The sequence below is a fragment of the Aulonocara stuartgranti genome (genome assembly GCF_965226115.1).
Source record: "Aulonocara stuartgranti genome assembly, chromosome: 1".
Classification (NCBI taxonomy): Eukaryota; Metazoa; Chordata; class Actinopteri; order Cichliformes; family Cichlidae; genus Aulonocara; species Aulonocara stuartgranti.
Window position 1 is genome coordinate 35,970,181 of NC_138939.1, and position 24,046 is coordinate 35,994,226.

At 39.7% G+C, this 24,046-nt stretch overlaps 2 protein-coding genes across 6 annotated transcripts in view; one reads left to right on the forward strand and one right to left on the reverse strand.

Annotated features, from left to right (window-relative positions):
* Positions 1–16: 16 nt before the first annotated feature.
* On the reverse strand, positions 17–23,934 carry ero1a (endoplasmic reticulum oxidoreductase 1 alpha). Of its 3 annotated transcripts, none has more exons than XM_082515922.1 (16): positions 23,225–23,934; positions 9,501–9,665; positions 8,626–8,745; positions 8,453–8,536; positions 8,083–8,124; positions 6,219–6,295; positions 5,782–5,855; positions 5,088–5,208; positions 4,634–4,695; positions 4,510–4,536; positions 4,345–4,437; positions 3,999–4,245; positions 2,385–2,454; positions 1,818–1,904; positions 1,572–1,708; positions 17–957 (listed from the first exon to the last, which is right to left on the reverse strand). In XM_082515922.1, exons 1-16 carry the CDS (start codon positions 23,240–23,242, stop codon positions 897–899), a joined length of 1,485 nt encoding a protein of 494 aa, XP_082372048.1. In that variant the 5' UTR covers positions 23,243–23,934; the 3' UTR covers positions 17–896. The 3 variants fall into 3 exon arrangements, with proteins under 3 accessions (XP_082372048.1, XP_082372050.1, XP_082372049.1); XM_082515924.1 differs by lacking the exon at positions 23,225–23,934 and adding an exon at positions 12,470–12,577; XM_082515923.1 differs by lacking the exon at positions 23,225–23,934 and adding an exon at positions 12,470–12,577 and having other exon boundaries at positions 9,501–9,957.
* The window catches only part of samd4a (sterile alpha motif domain containing 4A), a 73,412-nt gene continuing 62,519 nt past the window's right edge, over positions 13,154–24,046 (forward strand). For 2 of the 3 annotated variants that reach the window (XM_082514296.1, XM_082514298.1), the window contains exons 1-2: positions 13,157–13,407; positions 14,436–15,055. In XM_082514296.1, the coding sequence (XP_082370422.1) occupies positions 14,860–15,055 (196 nt within the window). In that variant the 5' untranslated portion in view covers positions 13,157–13,407; positions 14,436–14,859. Of the gene's footprint in view, positions 13,408–14,435; positions 15,056–24,046 lie in introns of all 3 variants that reach the window. The other variant, XM_082514297.1, reaches the window with a different exon arrangement.

Below are 24,046 nucleotides of genomic sequence, written 5' to 3' on the forward strand. Positions count from 1 at the left end.
CGCAAACCACGCCCAATTACAAATACAAATATTCACATTTATTTAATAAAAAACAGCTTTGAATTTAGAACATTGAAAAATAATTTTAAAATTTTATTACCGTTTACATTTTCATAAAATGACTTTTATATATACACATTTTAAATCTCCAAACTTATACACAAATACAATGTACAATCGGAATATTACCAACAGTATATAAATATTTTGGGGATCTGTGCTGAATGGTTTACAAAACCTTCCTCCCAGGTGGAAACAGGTTTCATTATAACTTCTGGACACGCACCTGAAAACCTGCGACTCTGAAAACAGAGGATGGCTGTTACGAGAATCAGTGTGATAATGAATTTTAAACGTTGGTGTCCATTCCTGTATAGTTTTCCTTTCGACATACTGCATATTTGTGGCCCGCATTCAATTTAGATTTGACGTTTCTCATCTATTTTCTTGACAAACAGCGCCATCCTCAGGAGCAAAGCATAATCCCAACAACACAGGTGTGAACAGGTGAGACAGAATTCTTAGCAGTCAGCTCCCAAACAGCAACTGAAGTGATTTCATTGATCAAAGCGCATTTGAAAATAGACAAGCACGTTTCTCCATCAGCAAAAAAAATGATACCACTTGAAGGAACATTAAACCATGCCACAAAGTGTCATTTTGTTTTTTGTTTTTTTAAATATGACTTTAGTTTAATTCAAAAGAAAGCAATGCATTATTTTAAGGAAAAATAAACACTTGGCTGATTAAAGCTGATCTTTCAGTCGACATTTCAGCAGGTTTAAGACAGTAGGAAAGATGGCAGTCAGTGGCCTGGGACCACAAAAGTGCACATGTTGAAATAAAGCCCCATCAGAGAGGAGTCAACAGGTGAAGGCAGACTCCTCTGGATGTCCTCACTGCTCCTCTGCTAACAGCACTCTGAAGTTCTTCAGCTCCCTGACGCTCGTGGAAATCCTGCGCAGGATTCAGGAGGACACAGTTAAAATAATAAGTACAAAATAATGAAAAAAATACTCCAGTATGTTTTAACTAATATTAAACCCAGTTTCTCTGCGAATATTATATTGTAGCCTCAATTTACAGAAAATTTAGGCAAGTTTTGCACTATTTTGATTTCATGTTGAACATATTTGTTTTAACTTTTGTTTTAAATGAGTGTGAATTTCCAATAAGATCAGTACTCACTTATGTAAGTTCCTATTATAGAGATAAACTTGTTCTAAAGTGACAGACTTAGGAGTTTGATATTGATTAAACTTACTTTTGTATTTACACACAAAGTAAGCATTTAGTAACTCAAATATCAGTCTAAATTTCCTGATAGCTCAAGCACTCAGCTCAAGAAGGAATTCGCAAAGGAGATGCATAGAAGGCTTCTGAATAATAAATGGCGCATGCTCATTTATCATATCCAAAAATCATTTTCAGGTTTTAAAAGTGCTTCAGATACAATAATAAACTAACGCGCAGGCAACAAAAGCTCTCCAAGGAGCAGAGTGGGTGTGAGCTGGAACTAAGGAGATTTTTTTAAATATGGCACATGTATGTCCACAGCCTCTCTCTCTGACCTTCCAAAGGCATTGAACAGGGAGACGATCTCCTGCCGGCTGAGCTGGAAACTGGGTCGCTGGTTACTGGATTTGGGCAGAGCTTCAATCTGTCGCTCTGAAAACAAAATCTTCAAGGCTGTGCCTAATCCCTGGGTCTGTGACACAAGAGAGGCAGCGATCAAAACAAACAAAAAAATCAAGTTCATCTTTACAAAAGAAGCGCTACAAGCTAACGAGAGGCACTAAGAGGAAAATAACAGGTACCTGCAGTTTCCCCCACAGGCGACACTTAAAGCACCCAACACAGTCCATGATCCTGGAGATGTTGAGGAAGGCCAGTCTGATATCCTCCTGACATTCACAGAAAACTCAGGTCATTTTAAATCTTGAAAGTTACCCACACAAATTAAAACTGCAACTCCAGTCAGTATTACTGTGTGTTTGCAGCAACCCTGCGTACACAAGATCACTCCCAGCAGCTTTGTTAATGCGATAAAAGGTTTCAAAGCATCGGCTTCCCCGTATCTCTGTATCTGCATTCACTCTGCAGCTAGAGCATTTTTTGATGCATCAATGTTTTTACAGCACAATTTCACGTAGAGTTCTAACTGGCGTGGCTAGAATACAACTGAATGCTTTTATGCAGTTAAACCAGAAGGTTAATTATAAATCATTTTGAATTTTATGAGCTCAAACAATCAACAATATGGGTGGGGAGCATTCTGAAAATATTAATTAACATCCCTGTGAATATGTAATCAGTTGGTGCATTACGTCCACAATATCAATAACTTAACAATAACTTCAGCAGAGTTTGAAACACTTGCTGACCTTCAGTTTGGCTGCTTCCTTTTCATCCCCAGCAAACAGAGAAGCCTCATCAAAGTGCAAAGGGAAAGATCTAGAAAAGAGGAGATGAACGTCATCAAAACATTGCATGGAAGTCCGTTTTTATTTTATTTATACAGCGCCAAATCACAACAAAAGTCGCTGCAAGGTGCTTTATATTGTAAGGTCGATCATACAATACTACTACTACTACTACTACTACTAATAATAATAATAATCTGCCGTGACCGGTTGCGGTAAAAAAAGGAAGACAGGATAAAAGACGTGCTGTGGAAGAAAGACAGAGATTAATAAAGAAAGAAGTGTGAAGTGCGAAGAAGTGACCAGAGTTAGTACAGTGTTGTATTATTTAATTTGTTTTTAGCTTTTATTGTTATTTCATTTGGACTTTTTGTTATTAATTTAGTGTAGTTTCAGTTAGTTTCAAGAGTACAATTTCTTTTTTCGGTTTAGTTTTTATTGTTTGAACTTGTTTAGTTTTTATTAGTTACAGTGATCACTAAAAAGACTAAAACTGCAAGGAGGGCATATGCCAGAGGCAAGATTTGGGGATATTGGTACAGGTGTAATAATATAAACACGCTGAACTTCTTGAAAGCAGTTGACTCACAGTTTATAATAAACACACCTATCCATGACTTATCAAGCAAGTTATAATGACATTTGTATTTCATTTTAGTTAGTTCTCAAAATCACTCCAGTTAGTTTGAATTTTTTCAAAAGTCTAGTTTTTATTTTATTATTATTTTTATTATTAGTGAACTACAACACTTTCTCACATCTAGTTGTAGTTTTCAGTTTATTTTTAGCTAACTATATTAACCTTGGCAGGGACTGTGATTAAACTGTTGGACTTTAAAAAGCATTGCTGTAAAACCACAGGTGTCATATGTCAGAATCTGTTGCCTACATTTCCCAGAGTGCAGAGTGCTAACAGAGCTCACTTCTTTCTAACACCACCCATCCACATCCACATGTTTACATTCATATCCATTTTGTGATGGTAAATGGTAAATGGCCTGCATTTGTATAGCGCTTTTCTAGTCCCTAAGGACCCCAAAGCGCTTCACACTACATTCAGTCATCCACCCATTCACACACACATTCACACACTGGTGATGGCAAGCTACATTGTAGCCACAGCTGCCCTGGGGCGCACTGACAGACATCACTGACACTGACAGTGATGTTGTCAATAAGCTATTTGACTCGTGCCAATTTCACTCTGGAGCATGACAGCGAGGGCAAGCGTACGGCCAGAGTCACAAGGAAAACTTCAGCCACGAGAAGTACAAGGACTCTTGCAGAAGTTGATCTGACCATCAAGTTGCCCTGATCTCAGCTTCATGGGTCAAATCCACAGCAGAACTAGGGCAAGATCTTCGAGCTGCACCTTGACAACCTGAGTGTAAATCTATATCAAATCAGGCATTTCTAATTAGTGCACTTTGAGTGAAATTAACTGTTAAAAAATACAATATGGTTGATCTTTCATTTATAGAACATGAATACTAGGTATCAAGAAAAAAAGGGCATGCTGTATTATACCTTTATTCAGGGAAAGTCTAACAATGATTGGTGTGGTCTGAGACCAACCTGGCCAGCTGCAGGATGTCCAGCAGCTGCTCCTTGTGTTTCTGGTCCTCCTCGGGTCTGCCCGTGTACAGCTGGAAGGATGACTGCTGGAAGAACGGCAGAACTTTAGCCAGTGCTCGCAGCTCTATCAGGTAAAGGAAGTAAAGGTTGCGGAGCCTCTTGGGCCCTTCGCCGACCGTCAGCTCCGAATCAAAACGCTGTCTGAACTCCGACACATTGTGACCCCACTTCTTCTGAAACCAGCTGTCTGAAGGAAAGAAGGCAATAAAAGTGAGTGTCAGTTATTTTGACTCTTCAGACAAAAGGAAAAAGAAAATGAACAAGGGCTGTTTTTTTTCTGCCTCACCATCCAGCAGATATCTGGCACTCAGGTGTACGTTAATGCTGGCGTGCAGACCTGAGACAAGCCGGAAAAAAGCCCTTTTCTCCACACACTGGCCTGAGAGAGAAAGGCAGAGAATTTATCGAAAACTCGACAAAAAGAGAATCTTAAGGTGTAGCATCAGCTTACCTTCCAGCCAGCTGTAGAAGGTCCTCGCTGCAAACAAAGTACGTGTCATCAGAAATGGAGAAAACAAAACAAAACTGCAATTGTTTTAGAAAAATGGTGAGATATAACACTGAAGAATTCCTACCTTCACTTCCTGGGCTGCTCTGGAATGAGGTGGGATTTAGTGGTCGTTTGATAGTATATGGTCTGAGAAGGACACATAAAGGTTTCTTTTTCATTACAGGGTGGTCACAGTGGTGGATGTTGATAGTAAACATGGCAACATGATGTCACTCTATATACAAATCATCCCTGTGAGCCAAAGCTCAGGCTTCAGACTATTCTGATGTCAGAGGATATAGATGTCCCTAACATGGTCACTGCGGACACCTCTATGGCTGTGGGCATTGAAGAGCCATCCGCCTGCTCCTCAAAACTTGGCTGAAAGTGAGCTAAAGCAATCAATTTCAAACAGGAGATGAAGTAAGAGGTAACAACCTCTAAGTCCCAGTGTGAGATAACTGGGGATTATTTTTGAACTGTGAATCACGCTAAAGTATAAACTACAGTCACTTATTTTGTGGGCTCTGAACGCTTACTTGAAACAGTTCTCCTCATAGATGCTGTTCCAGATCTGCCAGGCCTCTGGTCCTTTGTAGCCTGTGAAGCGTTCTGGATTCAGCAGCAAGTCGACATACTGGGAGTCTGGTGACTCTTCATCTGGAAAAGAGCGAGCCTTTATTCAGCTGCAAGTCATTATAATGAAAACATCTTTTTTTGTCAGCCACATGTGACAGAATGTAGCAGAGGGTGGTGGTGGAGGGGATTTATTCAGGAAAGAGGAGTTACCCACTAGCATTTCACAAAGGTTTTGGAGAAATGGATCCCTATGTTTCATTACATTTTCTACATGTTGCACCATCTTCTGTGTTGTAATTGCTTGAATCATGTTTCCTAAAACTACTCCTTGGAGTATGTTTTATAGTCAGTCCCAATACTGCTTAAACATAGCATTACATTCCCTAAAAATGTCTCTTGTAATCATATCCCCTTACCAAAAACAAGACATACTATCTATTCTTTATGTTCCCTTTCAGTTATGCTAAGCTAAATAATCTGTTATGTTTCCAAAACATTTTCATTCTTTAACTTTGTTGTTGACGTACACATGTTGCCTTACAATCTACAGCATTTGACTATCATATTTCTGCCTAGTGTCAATTAGCAATTATTTTTGGTAATCAAAATGTATCAAATTTGCTTCTTCCTTCATTCAGCTGGACTGAGACGTACCGTCAACCACGCAGAAGCGTTCTGCTTCGTCGTCATATTTGTTCCAGTCGAGCAGAGCCTCTCTGGTCTCAGCGCTGGGAACAAAAAGGAGAGCACTCAGTTGGCTTAGTTGTGCTCAACCTCAGTGTGGAGGTTCATAGGTCAGAAAAGAAAGTTAAATCCTACTTTGGTATCCCGCTTGAACGTGTTACCAGAAAATAATTTGAGTTATATATTAATGATTTTGTTCCCAATAGCAAAGATAACGAGTATGGTTCTTCAGGTTAAAGAAGCAGCTTTCACCCGAACTATGCCTTGTATGCTCACCACCCAACCGCCTTCCAGACAGTTTCATCCAATGCAGTGCACAATTTACTCAAAAGAACAGTCTGAATAAAAAATGTCAAAAAGTCACTTTTAGAAGAAGAAAAGAACTGAGCAAAATGAACGAGACTCACCTTAATGAGACATCTACAGCTCCCAGATGCTTCGCCTTCTCACACTCATCCTGCTGCTCGTTCACTTCTGCTGAATACTGAACACACACACACACACACACACACACACACACACACACACACACACACACACACACACACACAAACTTTAAATTTACAATTCTATGAATTACTGAGAAAATCTGAGGGGCAGCAAAGCTATATTCTATCAAACTTGCTGTGATGACTCATTAACAGCAGGAAGCTGAAAGTGAAAGTAACAAAACTGCTAACTGCTAACACAATACAGCAGATAAACCTGTTCACTTTAATGCCATGATGTAAAAATGTGATTTATTACATTTTTTTATAATACATGTCGAGCATTAAACATAGAAACGTTTTTTATTGTGGCAAAAAGGTGCTCTAGTGCACTAGCAAATAAAACTTTTTAGAATCCCATGACCTTTTTGTTTGTTTGTTTTAATTTTAAACATTACATCCTCCTGTAAAACCCACAACAACAACAAAATTAGTCTTTATAAAAAGCAAAATGTGCTACAGTACAGTACATTACATTTACAAAACTGTCACATTAGCAACAAATCCAGAAATATGGCCACACTGTGAGGATTTGTAGATTTAATGGATGGTATAAAATGTTTTTGGCAGCTGAGCAGCAGTGTGGATCTGTCTCTAAGCTAAAGGTAATAATAATAATAATAATAATAATAATATGGTTCAACTACGTTCTGCATCAGTGAATTTTTTTTAAATCTCAAAACTCTGAAGAAAATAAATGAAACCTTGACAATAGTTTCAATGAAGACCAGTTTTTTGTTGACTGTGTAAAGGTTTGATTAAATTGTGCTGTAGAAGCAGTCGTGACTCTTGTAAAAATTGTTAATGGGTGAACGGAAAGATGGACGGATGCTCAACGCAGCTAAAGGTCATCAGGTCTTCAACAGGATGAGTAAAAAAAGAAAAAAATAGATAATTATGAGAAAGCGTGTCTTTATGCTGAGTTTGGGGGAGAGCTGTGAGGGGATTGCCATTTTGGATTTTCTTTTGTTTTTGCTTGTTTTCTTTTTGCACAAGTGACTCAAGCGATCCCTTTCACAATCTGAGAGAAATCTCTCAGGCCCTCTCTAAAGAATGAAGAAGCAACGCTTTTTTCCATAGACTTCATGGGATATAAAAGATGGATGTTCTGAAATGTAAAGGAAAACTCGGCAATGAAATAGAGTTATTTGCTCAGATTATGCTTTTTCTCACACGTGATTTTTGACATATAAATAATTCCATACAGATTCCTGCGTCTTTTTACAAAACACAAAACAAGATGCTGACAGCAAAAAGGTTCAAGGCTTTACAGCAGCTCCTCTCTAACCCATCACAGTAGATGCACTCATCAATTAGAAGCTGTCTACACTATTTTTCCCCTGTAACTGGAAGAGACTGCACTGACTCGACACACATTGTTAATACTGAAGAATCTGCATCACCTCTTAATAACTGTATTTGAGTCGTCTGGCATTTATTTTCATGTCTATTTAAGCTTAATTTATAACAGTATTATAACAGTATGTTTGCACTGAAGCACCGCAGCAATTTCCTAATGTTGTAAACCCGCTCAACATTTGGCAATAAAACCCTTTCTGATTTCTGATTTCTGATTTCTTAAGTGATAAATTGCACGAGGGTGTGTTTACTTACTGTATGACTCCAGTTTTGATTCATTTCCAAAGTGACATTAATCCTCAGTAAACTTTACATATGGAGAAGGTAAACTGTTGTCAGATTTGATTAAATAAATGGGACACAAATAAAAAGACCATCTGAGTCGCAGCCAGTTTGTGCCACTTACTGATCCTGAGATACTCACCTTGTTGTGGGGAGCGGATCGGAGCCCCTCGGGCACCTCGTTCTGTGAATAGACAGTTTCAGTCAGTCTGATGTGACCATTTCTCCTCTTTCACCTGGAATTAATAGGTAATCTTTGTAGTTTTTTTTTTTAATGATATTTAAATCTAGTCCACAGGTCTTTGCATTTACACTTGGTATTTAAATACACAACGGCTGCACCCTCAATTTAATCTTGATATGCAAAAGCAATTAGGTTGGTTCACAAGAAACAATGCCAATGCGCGGCTCTATCGTTATGAGTTATACAGACAGTGATCAGACATTAACAGCAGGTTGAATGGGGGGGCGTAAAAGTCTGTTTACAGCTGCTATATGAGGGTTAAACTCACAGGAGAGCAGGGCTGCACAGCACAGTCCCTCAGACCACACTCATTGCTGGCAGTCCAGAAAGGACACGGTTTATTCAGATTCACCTGCAGAGGATGGAAGCCAAACACACATTCAGAGTAACAGACCTCACCCACAGATGTGCGTATACGTATGTGTGGTGCATGAGTTGTACCTTGTAGAACCTAAAGTAATCAGACTCAAGAAGACTCTGGAGTTTTGGGAACAGCTGGTCGTTGTTGAAGCGGTCGATGGTCTCCACATCACACGTGCAGTCATCCAGGTCGCCTGTCACCTGATGTAGAGGGAACAGGCAAACAGCTGGTTATCCAGTGTACAGTGTAGTATGCTCCTGAGAGCAAGCCGAAGTAAGATTGGAAAACACTGTAAAGAGTTTCAATAGTAGACTGTACTATTTTTTATTTATTTTTATTCAACAGTCATTTTCCTTGTGGGGTCAATAAAGTATAGATCTGAATATCAATGTAATGTGTACACAAGAAAAATTCTTAAGTAATCAAAATATGAGGGGAATTAGACCATAGCACCTTCACTGTTACAAAACATGGGCAGGTTCCTCGCCTCCAGGGTGCTCAACTACAAAACTTGGTATTTATAAGCAACAACATCAGTGTGACATTACACAGAAATAAAGAAATTACTTACTGCCGATGCACATTTAATGCAGGGGCCTAGGCCAAACCACAATTGTTTTAACAGAACTGTATTGTTACTGATATTTTCACTGACGACAACAACAACAACAACACTAAGCAAATGTAAAAAACTCATTAAAATGAAATCAATACACAAGAAGTGAACTCCAGTTACTTGGTACTATCAAACCAACTTGACTTGGTTGTTGTTGTTGTTTTTTTGTTTCCTCCTACCATTCAAAATGACTTTGAGGCCATTGACTCACAGTCTGGAATTTTAGGGTAGCCATAAAAACCGACACTCATGTAAAATGAATCAGTACAAGTTACCTGTAACCCGGTCAAATAATCCCACCAATGTAGGAAGTAAGTCAGAACCGCGTCCAGCACTCACCTGACAGAAACACCTGCACTCTGCGTATCCGGACACCTCGAGGAGAAGGAGGAGGGGGACGATGACCACCAGTTTCATGACGACCCTTCTTGTTTCCACGGACCTCTGCTTGACAAACTGCAGCTTCTCTCTGTAGCTACGTGTGAATGAAAGCAGCAGCAGCAGCTGTGAGGAGGAGGTGATCTGCTGTCAGCTTCCTGGTTATTTCCTCATTTCCAATCCGCTACGTGCAATACGTGACGACCCGACCATCAGCAGCAGCAGCAGCTTTAATCACGTATCATCACACCGACATCACTCCAGTGCTGCCAGTGTCTCCTCTTTTTAAACACTTTGGTATTTGTAGGTATTTAAACGCAGGGGAATTTTTGCTTCCTGTTCGCTCACAAAACCATCCGACTGGAACTCACAGCGAGGCTCACATGGAGGCGATTCGCTGTTTTTTTTTATAGATAGCCTCAGGAGAAAAAAAAATGATATTAAAAAAGCTGAATTCAATGTGACATACATGACGTATTATAATACACAGGAATAAAAAAAACAACGTAATAAGCTGGATAAATGTATAGGTTTTTTTTTTAAATAGAGAGATAATGTGATATGTGTTTTAATAAAAATGTGAAGAAACAACAGTGCATATGTATTAATAACTACACTCAGTACGGCCCACATTGTACAGACAAAACGATAATTATGATTTTATAGTTTAAAAAATGTCAGCTGTAATACTACAGGTCAACCACGCGGTGGCGCTAAAGGGCGATAATTTATTGGCCTTTCCACCTAGCGTGATCGCTCAAAGTTTACCGTAGAAAAGACAAATGACATCACTCCTGTGATACAGCAGCCAGTACAGTAGTAAAATAGCTTTGAAATATAACATCCATTTAATCTCCTCCCTTTAGACTGTGTGAGGAAACTGGTATTGCCCCTGAGAGAGAGAACTTGTGTTTAAATTTAACTTATGTCATAACCGAAAACTCTTTTTAGCATAGTCTTCCACGTAACCTGACTAAAGCTTGATTTAGACTTCTGTGGGAAATCTACAAATGTCACACCTTTTCACTCACCATGTGTTTATACATTGCCCTATATTTAATTATTAATCTCTGGCTCTCTTCCACAGTGTCTTTTGTCCTGTCCCCCCCCGCCCCCCATGCCCCCACAACTGGTCTAACAGATGGGTGCCCCTCCCTGAGCATGCTTCTGCGGAAGTTTCTTCCTGTTAAAAAGGAGTTTTTTCTTCTCACTGTCGCCAAGTGCTCAGGGATCATCTGATTGTTGGGGGGTTTTCTGTATTATTGTAGCATCTTTATCTTACAACATAAAGCAGCTTGCTGTATAAATAAAATTAAATTGAATTGAAACAACTGACATTGTAACTGGAAACTCCCTTTATCCCTACACTACCTAACCTTGCACACCATTCAAGTCATTGTGGGATGAATTGACCCAACGTGTAGGTACAGTTTATGGGAGGTGCACATTGGGTTATGTAGGAGGTTACAGCGTAGTGTTAAAATGAGTTTCCGATTACATCATAAGTTATGATGTAGCTTTCCCACAGAAGCATACTTCACGCATCATGAGGGGTTTCTGGTTTCTGTCACAAATCATTGCATGCACTCAGGAACACTTCCAGTTCAAAGGCAGGTTAAAACTCTGTCAGGCAAAGAAAACACCATATGTGAACATGATCCAGTCTTCTCTGGGTCAAAGCTCATTTAAAATGTATTGAGGCAAAGTGGAATTCAAAATTTTTAAATTATTTTATATATATATATATATATATATATATATATATATATATATATATATATATATATGTATATATATATATATATATATATATATATATATATGTATGTATGTATGTATGTATGTACGTACGTACGTACATACATACATACATACATACATACATATATACATATATATATATATATATACATACATACATGCATACATGTATATATATATACATACATACATACATACATGTATATATATATACATACATACATACATATATATATATATATATATATATATATATATATATATATATATATATATATATATATTTGGATAACATCTGTTCTTTCCTTAAAATGTAAACAATGTTTTTAATGCCTCTGGAGGAGACAGAGCTGATGCACAGGTATCTACTATCTACTTTTGTTTACAGTAAGCAGTAAGTTGAATTTACTTCCAGGAATAGTTTATTGTACTTACGTTGGCTCCATGGTGTAGTGGTTAACACCTTACATGTGACAGATGCTTAGTTAAGGACCAGCAGGAGACACAAACCAAGCCTCAGGGGCTCACAAGCTTGTGTACTCCTAATGTTGGATGTTGTGGTCTAAGTCTTGTACGTTTAACTTTAATTTTCTGAAGTGAAGTTTATGTTCACACAAGAAACAGACAGAACAGTGTTTCCCAGTCCAAGTGAGGCTGTGGGCCTCTTTAGAAATAAATAAATATTTGTGTAATGTCAATTTATAATGTGTTATCAATCACAGGGTTGAATTTCTACAGAAATTCACACCCACATTTACTTTTAAAACATCAGACAAAATGATACATAATTACTTTTCAGTTTTATTTGTAATTAAGTATTTTCACTGTGTTCAAAAAAGATTTTCACCTTGTGTGCTGTACTTTATAAATTGGTCGTTTTTCTTCTTTTGAATTATAATAAAAACTAAACAAGCAGCTCTCCAATACTGAAGCGAATTTCCCTTTGAAGTACAGCTGAATACACGTACAGTGCAGTATGAAATTAAATAGCCAGTCATAGATAGTTGAGTAAATGAACCGTGTTACATTCCGACACTTAATAGAGTCGAGTCTGTCACCTAAAAATAGTTTCCACGTCTCCCTGACCTACGAACTAAAACATTCAGCATCGTTCCTGTGTGGATGTGGACCTCATTAACTGTGGCTTTGGAAACATTTCCTTTTCTTACATTTTCTTGTAGTTTCGTCGCTGGTCGCCCACTAGACTATATCTCTCTCTCTATTTTGGTGCTTCCTCGCGCTGCCAAACCCCTGACGTAATGCTCTGCTGTTAATGATTAGCATGTGGAAACGGGCAGAGCGAGCCCCCCTTAAGTCAAGGCGGCCGAAACAAGGCCGGATATCGACTGCACTGATCTTCAAAATAAAAGCAGAATGCCTATCACAAGCGTCCACGAATGTGCTAAGTAACTAAGTACAAAAACGGATCAAATACTATTCAGGAGCATCTTTCACAGAGTACTTTAGCTGAGTATTGCGTCTTCATACTTGTCCTTAATTACATTTCAGAAGCACTAGTTTTTAACTTTTAATCCCAGTACATTCATACAAAACAGGTTGACTGGCATGGAAAAAACATCTGATAATTATGAAAATTAAAGTCAGGATTTTGGCAAACAAATCAGTTTTTGAGGGGATAAACGTCAGATTTCTAAAATAAGCAATAATAAAAGATATAAGCTAAGAGATAATAAAAGAAAATCTTGAGAAAAAACAGAATCCAAAAATTCTTACTTTTTCTCTTTGAATTCTGACTTTCCTCGTGAAACCTATATTCATAGTTAATCATAGTATGCACTAAAAAAAACAAACACGATCTTAAGTTGAAACTACTGTAGTAGTTCAGTGACGTTTTCTAAAAAATGCTCACCGCTACTGCTTAGCTTTATTTTGAAAAGTGTTGAGGGAAGTCGGTGTCACAACTTTACTGCTCACTTAACCATGGAGTTTTAGGGCAGTGGAGCCCGTCTGCTGGGGGAGAGACAGAGGAAAAGTTAGTCAAGATGGCAAATCCCACAGACCGGGAGTAAAGGGGCACCGCTCCCCGAAAAAGCCGAGCCTGCCGCCCGTTCTGAGACAAACCCAACGATGCGAACAGCGCCAGCAGGTAGGAACCTTAAAGTTTGGTGTGTGTAATAACCGCTTTCCCCACAATGATTAACACTCAAATTGAAGTTTTTAGCTAAGCTGTTTCCCTCCGTTGTTTTATCAACTCTACCCCAGTCTTTAAATGAAAATTACACAGTTTTAGCGGTTGACTAAGGACTTTTCAAGTAATATCGCGGGGAATGTGGAATTCCCAGCCATTAAATTTTATTCGCGGGGCTAACACTGTTGGGAAATTTGCTAACGGTAACTTGGGTTAAATTTACAGCTGCTACGCGGTTATTCTATGGAAACGTTCTAGATAGGAACGTGGATAAATGTACGGATCTGTTCCCTAGTTTTCCGTTTCACAACATTTTACAAACTCCTCGTACACTCTAACACACGCCGACAGTCATTCCCTGTGTGCTGATGAGGCAAAGTGACAGTTTTAGACAGCGGTAAAAGCTCGGGAACCTGGAGTCGGCTCGTAGCCTGCTCTGCAGGGTTTTTACAGCTGAAAGCTAGCCTTCACTGCCGGATCTCGGTCTCCGATACGAAGTAACCTGTCATTAGAATAACGGAGGGAAGTCGGTGCTATCGTCTGTGCAGCACACAGGCGTGCCAGTGGCCGCCGTCGGTAACCCGGCGTCCTTTTCGGAAAATTCCGGGATGTAGCGCCACTAGTACCGACAGCTGTATTTTTAAGGAATGGGTGGATACCAAAAAAAACGCAAATTATTTATTTTTGTCCCGGTGGTGAATGCCACAAGCCTGTTCGCATAGCGACGGCGAGGAGGAGACCTATAAAGTATGAGGGTTTTTTTTTCTCTTTTTTTCCTCCCTCTCTTTCAAACTACCCCACTGCAGCAGCAAGTCTGAAGCAACAGGGACACCGTCGCGTTTCTAACGATGCTCAGTGTTCTGTAAAAGTCACCGTAGAGGTCTGATAAGAAGGGAGAGACCTACTTAAGTAGAAGCTGAGAGCAGCGTGGGTTAAATGTTCCCTTTATTCCCCTCCCTCACTTAACATCTGACACCCTCTTGCAGGGCTGAGAGGGATTCCCTGAAGAAAAATGCCTGTGAGGCTGAAGCTGATGTGACACAGCCTGTGCTGGAAGAAAGCTGACTCATCAAATATCAATCGCTCTGAGAGTGACTAAGCAGCAGCAGGAGTTCGTTTCACCTAATGCCCAGCAAGAAGAGCAACTAACACCCCCCTCCCATCTTCTCTCACCCTTACAACCCAGAGATTATCATACAGGAGAAGGCTCCACCAGGAATACTGGCAGAGACTGCTGACCTGACTAATAATAATAATAATAATAATGATAAAAAAGCTTAGAATGGTAACACAGCGCCACAGCTGAACAGAGACGCCAATAACCGCTGTAAAGCTACCATTCAGTCTTAAGAGCAGATACGCTTCAATCCGCCAGCCTTCAACCCCCCCCCCCCTCCCGTCTTGCAGACCATGATGTTTCGTGATCAAGTGGGTGTGTTGGCCAGCTGGTTCAAGGGGTGGAATGAGTGCGAGCAGACGGTGGCCCTGCTGTCCCTGCTGAAGAGGGTGAGCCCAACCCAGGCCCGCTTCTTGCAGCTCTGCCTGGAGCACTCGCTTGCCGAGTGCACCGAGCTGCAGGTCCTGGAGGGGGAGGCCAATAATCCAGGTAGGACTACCACATGCTTGGTTAGATGCATTTACAGGCACTCACAAACACTACGATTACTTTTTTGTTCTTCACACTGCACTCTTCTCCTTCAGCAACTTCACTCTTCTTATCATAAAGGAGTGAACTGCGAAATTGGAAAAAAAAAACCTAACCCAAAGTAGATTTTTGTGCTTTTCGATTTATTCAGGCATATTTCTGAAATCTGGGAGTTGCCAGCAGTTATTACAGAAGAGGAAAGAGTGATGCATCTTCTCCACTTACAGAGCTGGAATCCATTGATGCAGCAGTTATCACAGTCACTGTGACAGTTTAGCTGTTTCTGGTCAGGTTTTTCACTTATTTAAAACGAAATGTGTTTTTTCCATTGTTCCATTGTAGTTCTCAATCTTGTAACAGACACTAGACAATCATGGTGCAGGCATCCCAAGGGCATTAGAATAAACTTCCTGTGTGAGGTGTTCCTGTAGATACATCAGGAGTGGTAAATTGCTGAATCATTGATGGTGTTGTGCTGCACCCTGTGGCTGGTCAGTAGATGAGAGTGAGAGGAGGTTGAGAACTCGCACACGTTACCTCAGCTGGCACCACGGGTGGTTGGTGATGGCAGTCGGTTAGTGTGCCAGCCTTTATTGCCATGATGGTCCCTGGGCGGGTACTGGGCCAAGACAACTGAGGTGTTGGGGAGCGGGCGTGCATTCTGGTTTGGTTTTTGTTCCATCAGACTGCAGTGTGGCCATGGAAACTAAAACCCTGGCAACCGACTGAGCTCATGAAAAATAGAATGAAGCGGTGCTGCTGCTGCTGCAGCAGCAGAGTGAAAGCGTCTCCGTGCACCTATGGCAACAGCTGTATGCGGTAACACTGGGCCATCACAGCAAACCTGCCTGAAGTGATACTCACAGATATTACAGAGTTTCTATCAGGGTGTACCACAGTCAGGGGCTTCGGTTAATACAAGCTGGTCTTTGTTATTATTGAGTAAAACTGGAGACATCAAAGTGCAGTTTATGAAATTCTCTTGGTCGACCCCTCCCAAAGTCAGGCTTGTTTATAGTGTCAGAGATCAGAGCAAAATGAGGACAGAGGCGATGGAGGAGGGCTGATGTCTTCTAATTCATCAGCTGTTCCTCCTTTTATTTTTATTTTTATTTTTTTACTTTTCAGAATGTGCTCCATCATGCGAGATAGACTTATGGTCTTTGTGGTGATATTTAAGTCAGTTATGTTCAGTGTGGCTCCTAATTTTACAGCTAGCAAGACGTTGATTTTATTTATTTATTCTCACAGGACAGTTGAATTCCTAACAAAGGAGGCTGGAGAATTTTTCATTTGATTAATTTTCTTAAAATTAGTCCAGTTTAGCATTATGATCTGTTATATTTACCAGCCAGTGTAGTTTTCAAGTAATCTTCATCCATGTCTGTGAGTGATGGACAGGAGACCCCTACAGGAGCTACCCCAAATACGGGTATTTGTTAGAGGTGTGACAAAAGTGCACAGCATTGTGTTGTGACTCTGTCTTTATGTATTGTGAGACTCTGACTTATCCTAGTTGGTCATGTGGAGCTGTTAATTCCTGGTTAAAACATCTAGATCTAATGGAAGCTGACCCAGCTAAGAACAAGTGATGATACTTATTTTATTTCTCATTTCTTTGTTTTTCTCAACAAAACAAAACATAAAAGCCATACAAAAACAGAGGTAAATGGATGTAGAAGTAAAAAAACATTGATCTGGAGAATTGTCACATCCCAAATTTTTAATAAGTCTGTGTATAAACAGTTGCAGGTTCAAATCCCCGAACCGCTGATTGAAAAAACTAAAACGCATATTGGTGACAGAGTGTGGATCTATGAACCAGTCTTTTCAGATCAGTTTTTTCTTTACTTCAGCACTTGACAGTGATAGGAGCAGGTTGCAGGAGAACCAGTGTAACATTGAGGAAGCTAGCAGCAAAGTGTCATTAGTTAACAGCGTTAACATCTCCAATTTCTTCCTCACAGTATGCACTGATATCAGATTAGTGAACAGTATCGACAGATACTCGGTGTGAGAGAGGGAAACATGTTGTATAATAAATACTCACAAAGAAAATGGCGGCCGTTACAACCTATGTCTAAAAATGCAGTTTCATGCATCGGTCAAAACATTCTACTACAGGTTCATGACGCCCAGCTCAAAACACTAAACCCAAGTCGAGTTGCCCAAGATTCACAGAATTTACAGAAAATGTAAAATTTTTGTGATATATATCGTTGTCGGGATGATAAATTGTCTTATATCGGGATATGAGATTTTGGTCCTGTCGCACAGCCCTAATTTGTGTAACTAGGCAGGGCAGTAAGGATTCAAGGAGCTTTATTGTCATTCGCATCACATGTTAACATGAGGTGGAACGAAATTATGTACACGCGGTCCTGGAGCGAAAAGAAACAAAATAATGAAGAAACAGAGTTTTTTTTTTTTTCTTAAAAAGTAATACATAAATATTTGGGGTTTTTTGGGTTGTTGTTTTTTTTTTCCTAACAAACAGAATAACAAGTAATAAAACAATATGATAAATAATATGATAACTAGAGTGCAACAACCTGAGTACCAGTATGGATATAGAGTGTAGGTATAAATAAATACTTTAGCAGCAAAGTGCATGATGACCAGCATTGATAAAGTGACAGTGTCAGTAGTGATTAAGGTGCTACAATAGCAGTTCTTGACCATTTATGCATTGAGAAGTCTCACAGCTTCTGGAATGAAGCTGTTTCTCAGTCTGGTGGTTTTGCATTTAATGCTCCTCAGCCTCCTGCCTGAGGGGATCGGGACAAAGAGTGTGTGTGCTGGGTGAGTGGGGTCCTTCATGATACAGGTTGCCCTCTTCCTGCATCTGGAGCTATATATGTCTGTGACAGTTGGGCGGCTTCACCACCCTCTGTAGAGCTTTCCTCTCTGCCACAGTGCAATTTCCGTGCCACACGTTGATGCCGGAGCACAGAACACCAGTTACAAAGAGAGGAGCTCAGTCCACAGTCAGTAATTTATCAACAAGTGTCTGTGGGATCATTGTGTTGAAAGCAGATGAGAAGTCCACGAAGAGCAAACGGACGTAGGAATTCTTCTGCTCCAGGTGGGTGAGGGTGGTGTGAACCACAGAAGAGATGGCATCTTCTGTGGAGTAATTGTCTACCAGTCGCACAAACCTCTCGCTCAGCTTCTGCCTAATTATAATCTATAGTAGTTCAAGAGAGTTGGTACCTGCCTCTGTACCCAAATATTTGTACTACTACTACTACTAATACTAATAATAATAATAATTTTTTAAAAGAAATGTTTAGAATACTCGTTTGATTGTTACCAAAGTCTCCTTTAGAGTGAGGCACACACCTGCTATAAATGTAAGAAGGATTTCCTCAATTTTACTGACATCTTAGACCAGGGGTGTCAAACTCAAATACACAGTGGGCCAAAATTCAAAACTGGAACAAAGTCGCGGGCTAACGTTAATATTTATTGAAATATATTTATTCCTCCAGATATAAGAATGAATCTTTTCTTATGGACTCAAACACGTTTTGCTGAAAAACTGAATATGGAACAAGCAAAGCTTAATACTAAACAATATATATATTAGCTGTATAATACCAGTAGGCCAGCTCTAATAGTAATTTGGTATGGCTTCGCGGGCCAAATGTAATTAGGCTGCAGGCCAGAGTTTGACACCTATGTCTTAGACAGATCAGGGACAATTGCACTGTTCAGGTTTGGTGATTCAAAACTGAGTCTGTTTATCTCAGTGTCATCAGGTCAGGAATTTACAAAGTGAAGTAACTCTGTGGTTTTGCTACATTTACAGAAGCACACACATTTGAATAGTAACTCAAGTAAAGTCTCCTAGAATTTTCGTAATGCTTTTAAACTGATCAGTTGGAGTAAGTTTGTAGTTATTAGTATAGAACATGTCAGAACAGCTGCATTTTATTTAGATTTCTATCAAAACAGATCATTTTTCACCCCTTTTCCGGTCAACATTAAAGGTAATGATGTTTTTATTAAGAAAACATATCATACTATTGTGGAATGACTTGGGAAAATTGGATAATTTGGAGTTTCTTTCTTGACAAAGTCCTTGGTCTGAATCAGAGTATTCTGAATAGTTAGAAGTTATCAATTTGATATACGTCAGCTCTGCGTGTTCAGTTTGCACCTCTAGTTCACTGGAATAATTTTAAAGTTATTAAATGAGTTTCTAACTTCTGTAAATCCTGGAATTTGACGTCGTGCCCCTCAGTTTTGTCACACCTCGATCATCTTGTGGCCATTTCTAATCTGCTGATTCAGCTTGGTAACATGAAATCCGTGGCCCATTTCAGCTCTGTGGACCTAGCGTCAGAGCACATGCAGCTGAAAAGAGGGAGACTGGGAAGATTGTCTGGCTACATGATCCCTCTGGTATGTTGTGGTAGCTTGTTTGAGTGCTTATGTACTAGGGTAAGGCTGATAGATCAGTTAGCTGTTTTCTTTTTGTTTGTTTTTTTTTGTTTTTTTCTGAGTTTGTATGGGCAGTTTATTGGTTTTTGAGTTTCTCAGTTTTAAAGTTGTTTTCAGTGACTTAAAAGCTGCTTCCCCAAAAGAGTTTTAGCACATAGTTCTGTGAGATCTTTTTTTTCCCCCTTCATGGATTTGACTAAAACACAGAGTACACTTTTGAAATTAAAACAAGCTATTATATACATACAGTGTGGGCAGGATAAAAAGCAAATTCACTAATCCTAAACTGAGTCAAAACTTCTGAGTCAAAACACTAATTACCGACTGCTTGTGAATCAGGACAGTGGGATTTTATGCTGATACAGAAATGAGACCTGCAGGCACTTAAAGGGTTAACATACAGCTGGAGGTCTTGGGCTGAGTGGAAAAGCGCAACTATTTGGAAAGCGCTGTACAACTGAATGGAATCCTCAGTGACCTACTTCTCCAAGCGGCTCAGAGGCAGGCTTTTTTCGGGACCCTGGAAGTGACTTGAGATGTGGCCCCAGTCAGTGGGATCGCTGAGACCTGCAGAATTGCATCACATGTGATTTATGATTTATTCCTCTTTGTTATTGGATTAACATGATTTTATCACGCTCTGGTTTTGGTTACTTTATAGGGTTTTTGTGTTTCTCAGCCTCTTTTTACTTTAACAGTCCAGCACAGATGTGTAAAAGGAGTCCTGCATCCACTGAGTTTTCAAGTCAAGCTTAAAGACAACAAGTGAAGTGCCAATTCAAATCATTCTTATCACTTCACCTTGCAACTTTGATGGCTTTTGGTGCAGAAATCATAGGGGAATTTGGAATACTGGTTTTACTGTTTTTATTAGCTGTCTGCTAATAAGCAGCCAGCTGCATTTTTGTTGTGATTAGGAAAGAATGTAACTTCCTGTTTTTCCTCCCCTCCTAAAGAGAACAAAACTTCTTTTGAGGCAACCTCAAGAGGGACAATATTGGATTAAGTTGAGAGGACTTGAATAGTGTGCAGAGCGCTATCTGAAGGATGACATATGCACACATGTGTAGGGGTCGTGTAAGAGGTGGGGTTAGGGCAGGACAGTGGGCCTGGTGTTCTGAATGACTAGCTTCATTTTTGTGTGGTGTGGTGTATTGCTGACCTGGCCTGCACGGCTGTTTGAGCTGGAAGGAGGCCGCTGGGGATTGAGAACATACAAGCAGCAGCTGTGTTGGAGAGGTGGACAGAAGTAGAACTCTGTACTTGAGATGAGTTGCAGCAGCCAGCACTTGGTGACACTGTATTTATATGCAGTTCCTTTGTTTTGGTTTTTTTTTTTTTTTTTAATGCTTTTGCACTGGTTGTTTTCTTACTGCTCAAAATGAATGCGATTTGAAGGTTGAGCAGAACAGTACAGCACAGACTATAGTAACCACAGTGATGGCACATGTAAAGTAGCTGTTAAGTGTAATGGAAAGTTAACCACTTTATTTACAGTTTGCAAGATAAAATACCCTGTAGGGGTTTGTTTGTTTGTTTTTTAAAAACACCTGTGAGGTTCTCACTCTTTGTGATCTGTGATTATTAAGCTGAACTGTTTTTAAGGAACTGGAGAAAAACTGTTGCACATGTTAAAATTAATGTAAAGGGAGTTAGCAATGGACACCGTTTTTTTTTTTTTTTTTTTTTAAAAACAGTTTTCATATATTATCTTTGAAGGAGAGACGAAAATTCATTCATATGTGTGGAAGGCAATGTCAATCAAAAAATCTCAGCCAAACACAGTCAAGTCACAGTCAAGTCCTATCAAAATAAATGATTTCACCGTGAGCTTCTATGCACTATTTGGAGATCCAAATGTACAGTTTGTGCTGTTTTTGTAACCAGCTGCGAGAAGAATGAAAGGTGTTTAATAATTTCTGTGTTCTGTTATTTTCTGAATTTTAATGTAGCATTATCTAAGATGGGTATAGAGAGCTGATCAGTCCAGTCAAGCTTGAAATCAGGTATGTGAAAGCTCAGAGATTTTCAAACCTGTTCCTGCTACAGCCAACCAACCACAGCGGCATATACAGTACTCTAAGAAGTCACATGGGTGATCATGTCCCAGCCCTACTCTCTCTGACTGAGTAGAACATTGGTTAGATGGTCATGCCATTGTGTCACAGCCTAAAGTTTACCTGTGTTAGATTTGGAGGGATGTAAATGCTCAGAGTTGTAGTATGGATATGAATTTAAATTTCCATTAAAGAAAAGATGTAAAAGTATTACAGGAACCTTCCCAGCGAAATGGAAAAAATGTCTACATTTGATAGTTTTCAGTTGCTGTTTAGTTTGTGAATGGCAGAAGTGCAAAATGGAAAGAGACGTGAGTTTCTGGCGGCTTTTTGGTAATTTGAAACGATTAGGCGAAGCAAATGGAAAAGCACTTTTCTTAACACCTTTGAGCCTTAGATCAGCAGAATGTAAGAATTATACAATGGATGAGGGGATTTAACGTCAGTGAAGAATTTGAATTCAAAAAGCTGTTTGAATGTAGGTCAAAATATGGCTTCTGGCATTAGCCTTGTATCTGTTATTGTAGAGAGAGGGAAAGCAGAGTCGCTGTCAGTCTGTCTGGAAGGTGAGTGACGGGGGGGTGGTTTGCGTTTTTATTTCTTATTTTTTTTAATGGCTAGTATTACTCAGTGAATTCCTGTTGCACTCTCTGCCTAAACTAGGTCTGATGAAAACCTGTACTGGAAATCAGCATTCCTGACTGAGGCGGTAAACGGTTCTGGTGTTGGGGATACTGTCTAGGAATGTGGGCACGTAGGAGCACACTTGAGTCAGTAGCTCAGTGTGAGTTGAACATGGGCTTTCCGTGTGTGTGTGTGTGTGTGTGTGTGTGTGTGTGGCGGGTAGACAGTGGAAAGAGAAAAGGTCTCCTAAGTACACCATGGTGTGGAAGAATAATAATAATAATAATGGATACTTTATTGATCCCCATGGGGAAATTACTTGTTTTTCTCTGCATTTGACCCATTCACTCAGTGAAGCAGTGGGCAGCCCACTAAGCAGGCGCCTGGGGAGCAGTGTGTAGGGACGGTACCTTGCTCAGGGGTACCTCAGGGTAGCCGTTAAGTGGATTCGAACCGCCGACCTTCCGATCATGGGGCGACCACTTTACCTACTGAGCTATCCCTGCCCCCAAGAGAGGAAGAGGATGGGATGGGTGGGGCAGAGAAGGGAGAAGATGAAGAATCAGGAATACTGCTGCCATTTACAGCTGCCATTCACTGCTTTCTGTCTGATATGGCTTTCCAAAGGCTTTTAAAGTTATGTTATTAACTTTGAATATTAACTTTATATTAACAGACCTTATGGCTTCCAGCCTCAGTTGAAATGAACAGATATGTTGATCAACACCGTTTAGCAGCCCAAGATGTTTTGGAGTTTTATGGCTTTTTTGAAGGAGACTTTCAGGGTTTGTTGACGAGATCTAAAAAAACATGCCTGAGTAAGATGAAGATGATGAGTAATGTTTGTAAGAGCTATAGCATACATTTTAAAAACAAAAAAAACATGGATGTCAATCTAATTTGAGCCTAATGTAGCTGGCCTGTTCTGCCACATGAGTATCTATAAATACGGTCTCCCACAGAGATAAAACTTAAAAGTGGAATTTTCTTTTTTAATACACACCCATAGAAGCTCTGTCATCAGCCTTTTGTGCCTTTTTGAACGTCTGTAGAGGGAGAGGGGAGAGCGAAAAATCTTGTCTCTGGTTTGAGAGCCAAACTATTTCATCGCACCCACGCATGAGCAAACAGTTTATTTCTGGAGGTTGACGGCGTGTTCTGTGAACTCGTACTGAAACTCAGGAATGGGGACAGACAACCTGCCAAATTGACCAGAGGGGGAAATAAAATTAGTCTTTTCCACCAGACCTCTACAGCAAATGCTTTTCCTTGTTGCTTGAGTACAGTTGGGTGTGTGTGCGCGTGTGTTTATTTGTATAATTAGTATTTTTATAGTTTACGTTTTACTGTATATATGTGTGTGAAAATAAGGGGATTTGCAACTGCCAAACAGACTCCAGTGGCTAGTTTGCTAACTAGCCACTGGGCAGACATGTCAGCCTGTTGATATTTTCTATGAGGGAGGCAGATGTAGTGTCAGTGATAGCAGGGATTATGCAATTAAGGGCTTCATAAAGGCTCAAGGTTTAGTTTCTCACTCACCCTTCTATGCTTGCTTCTAACTTTGATATCTTAGCTTCACCTTCTGTAACATGTTGGATTATTGTGCCATATGTGTATCTATGTTCATCTAGCCCAAACCTAAAGCACATGCTCTGATTGTGGTTGAATGTGATTGAATAGCCAGTCTGTTAGTGCTGAGTGTTTTGTGCTGAATTCATTTCTTAGATGATTAGAAAATAAATACTTTTACATATACTTTGGTCTAAAGACAGGTATTCAAACTTCTGTAAATGATAAAGTTTAAATAACCTGCAAGTTCTAC

Excerpts from the sequence above, each read along its gene's own strand:
- ero1a (XM_082515922.1), bottom strand. Across the intron at positions 5,209-5,781 it reads ACGCTTCTGCGTGGTTGACG|ATGAAGAGTCACCAGACTCC; the intron begins GTACGTCTCAGT and ends GCTCTTTTCCAG. Across the intron at positions 4,696-5,087 it reads TATGAGGAGAACTGTTTCAA|ACCATATACTATCAAACGAC; the intron begins GTAAGCGTTCAG and ends TGTCCTTCTCAG.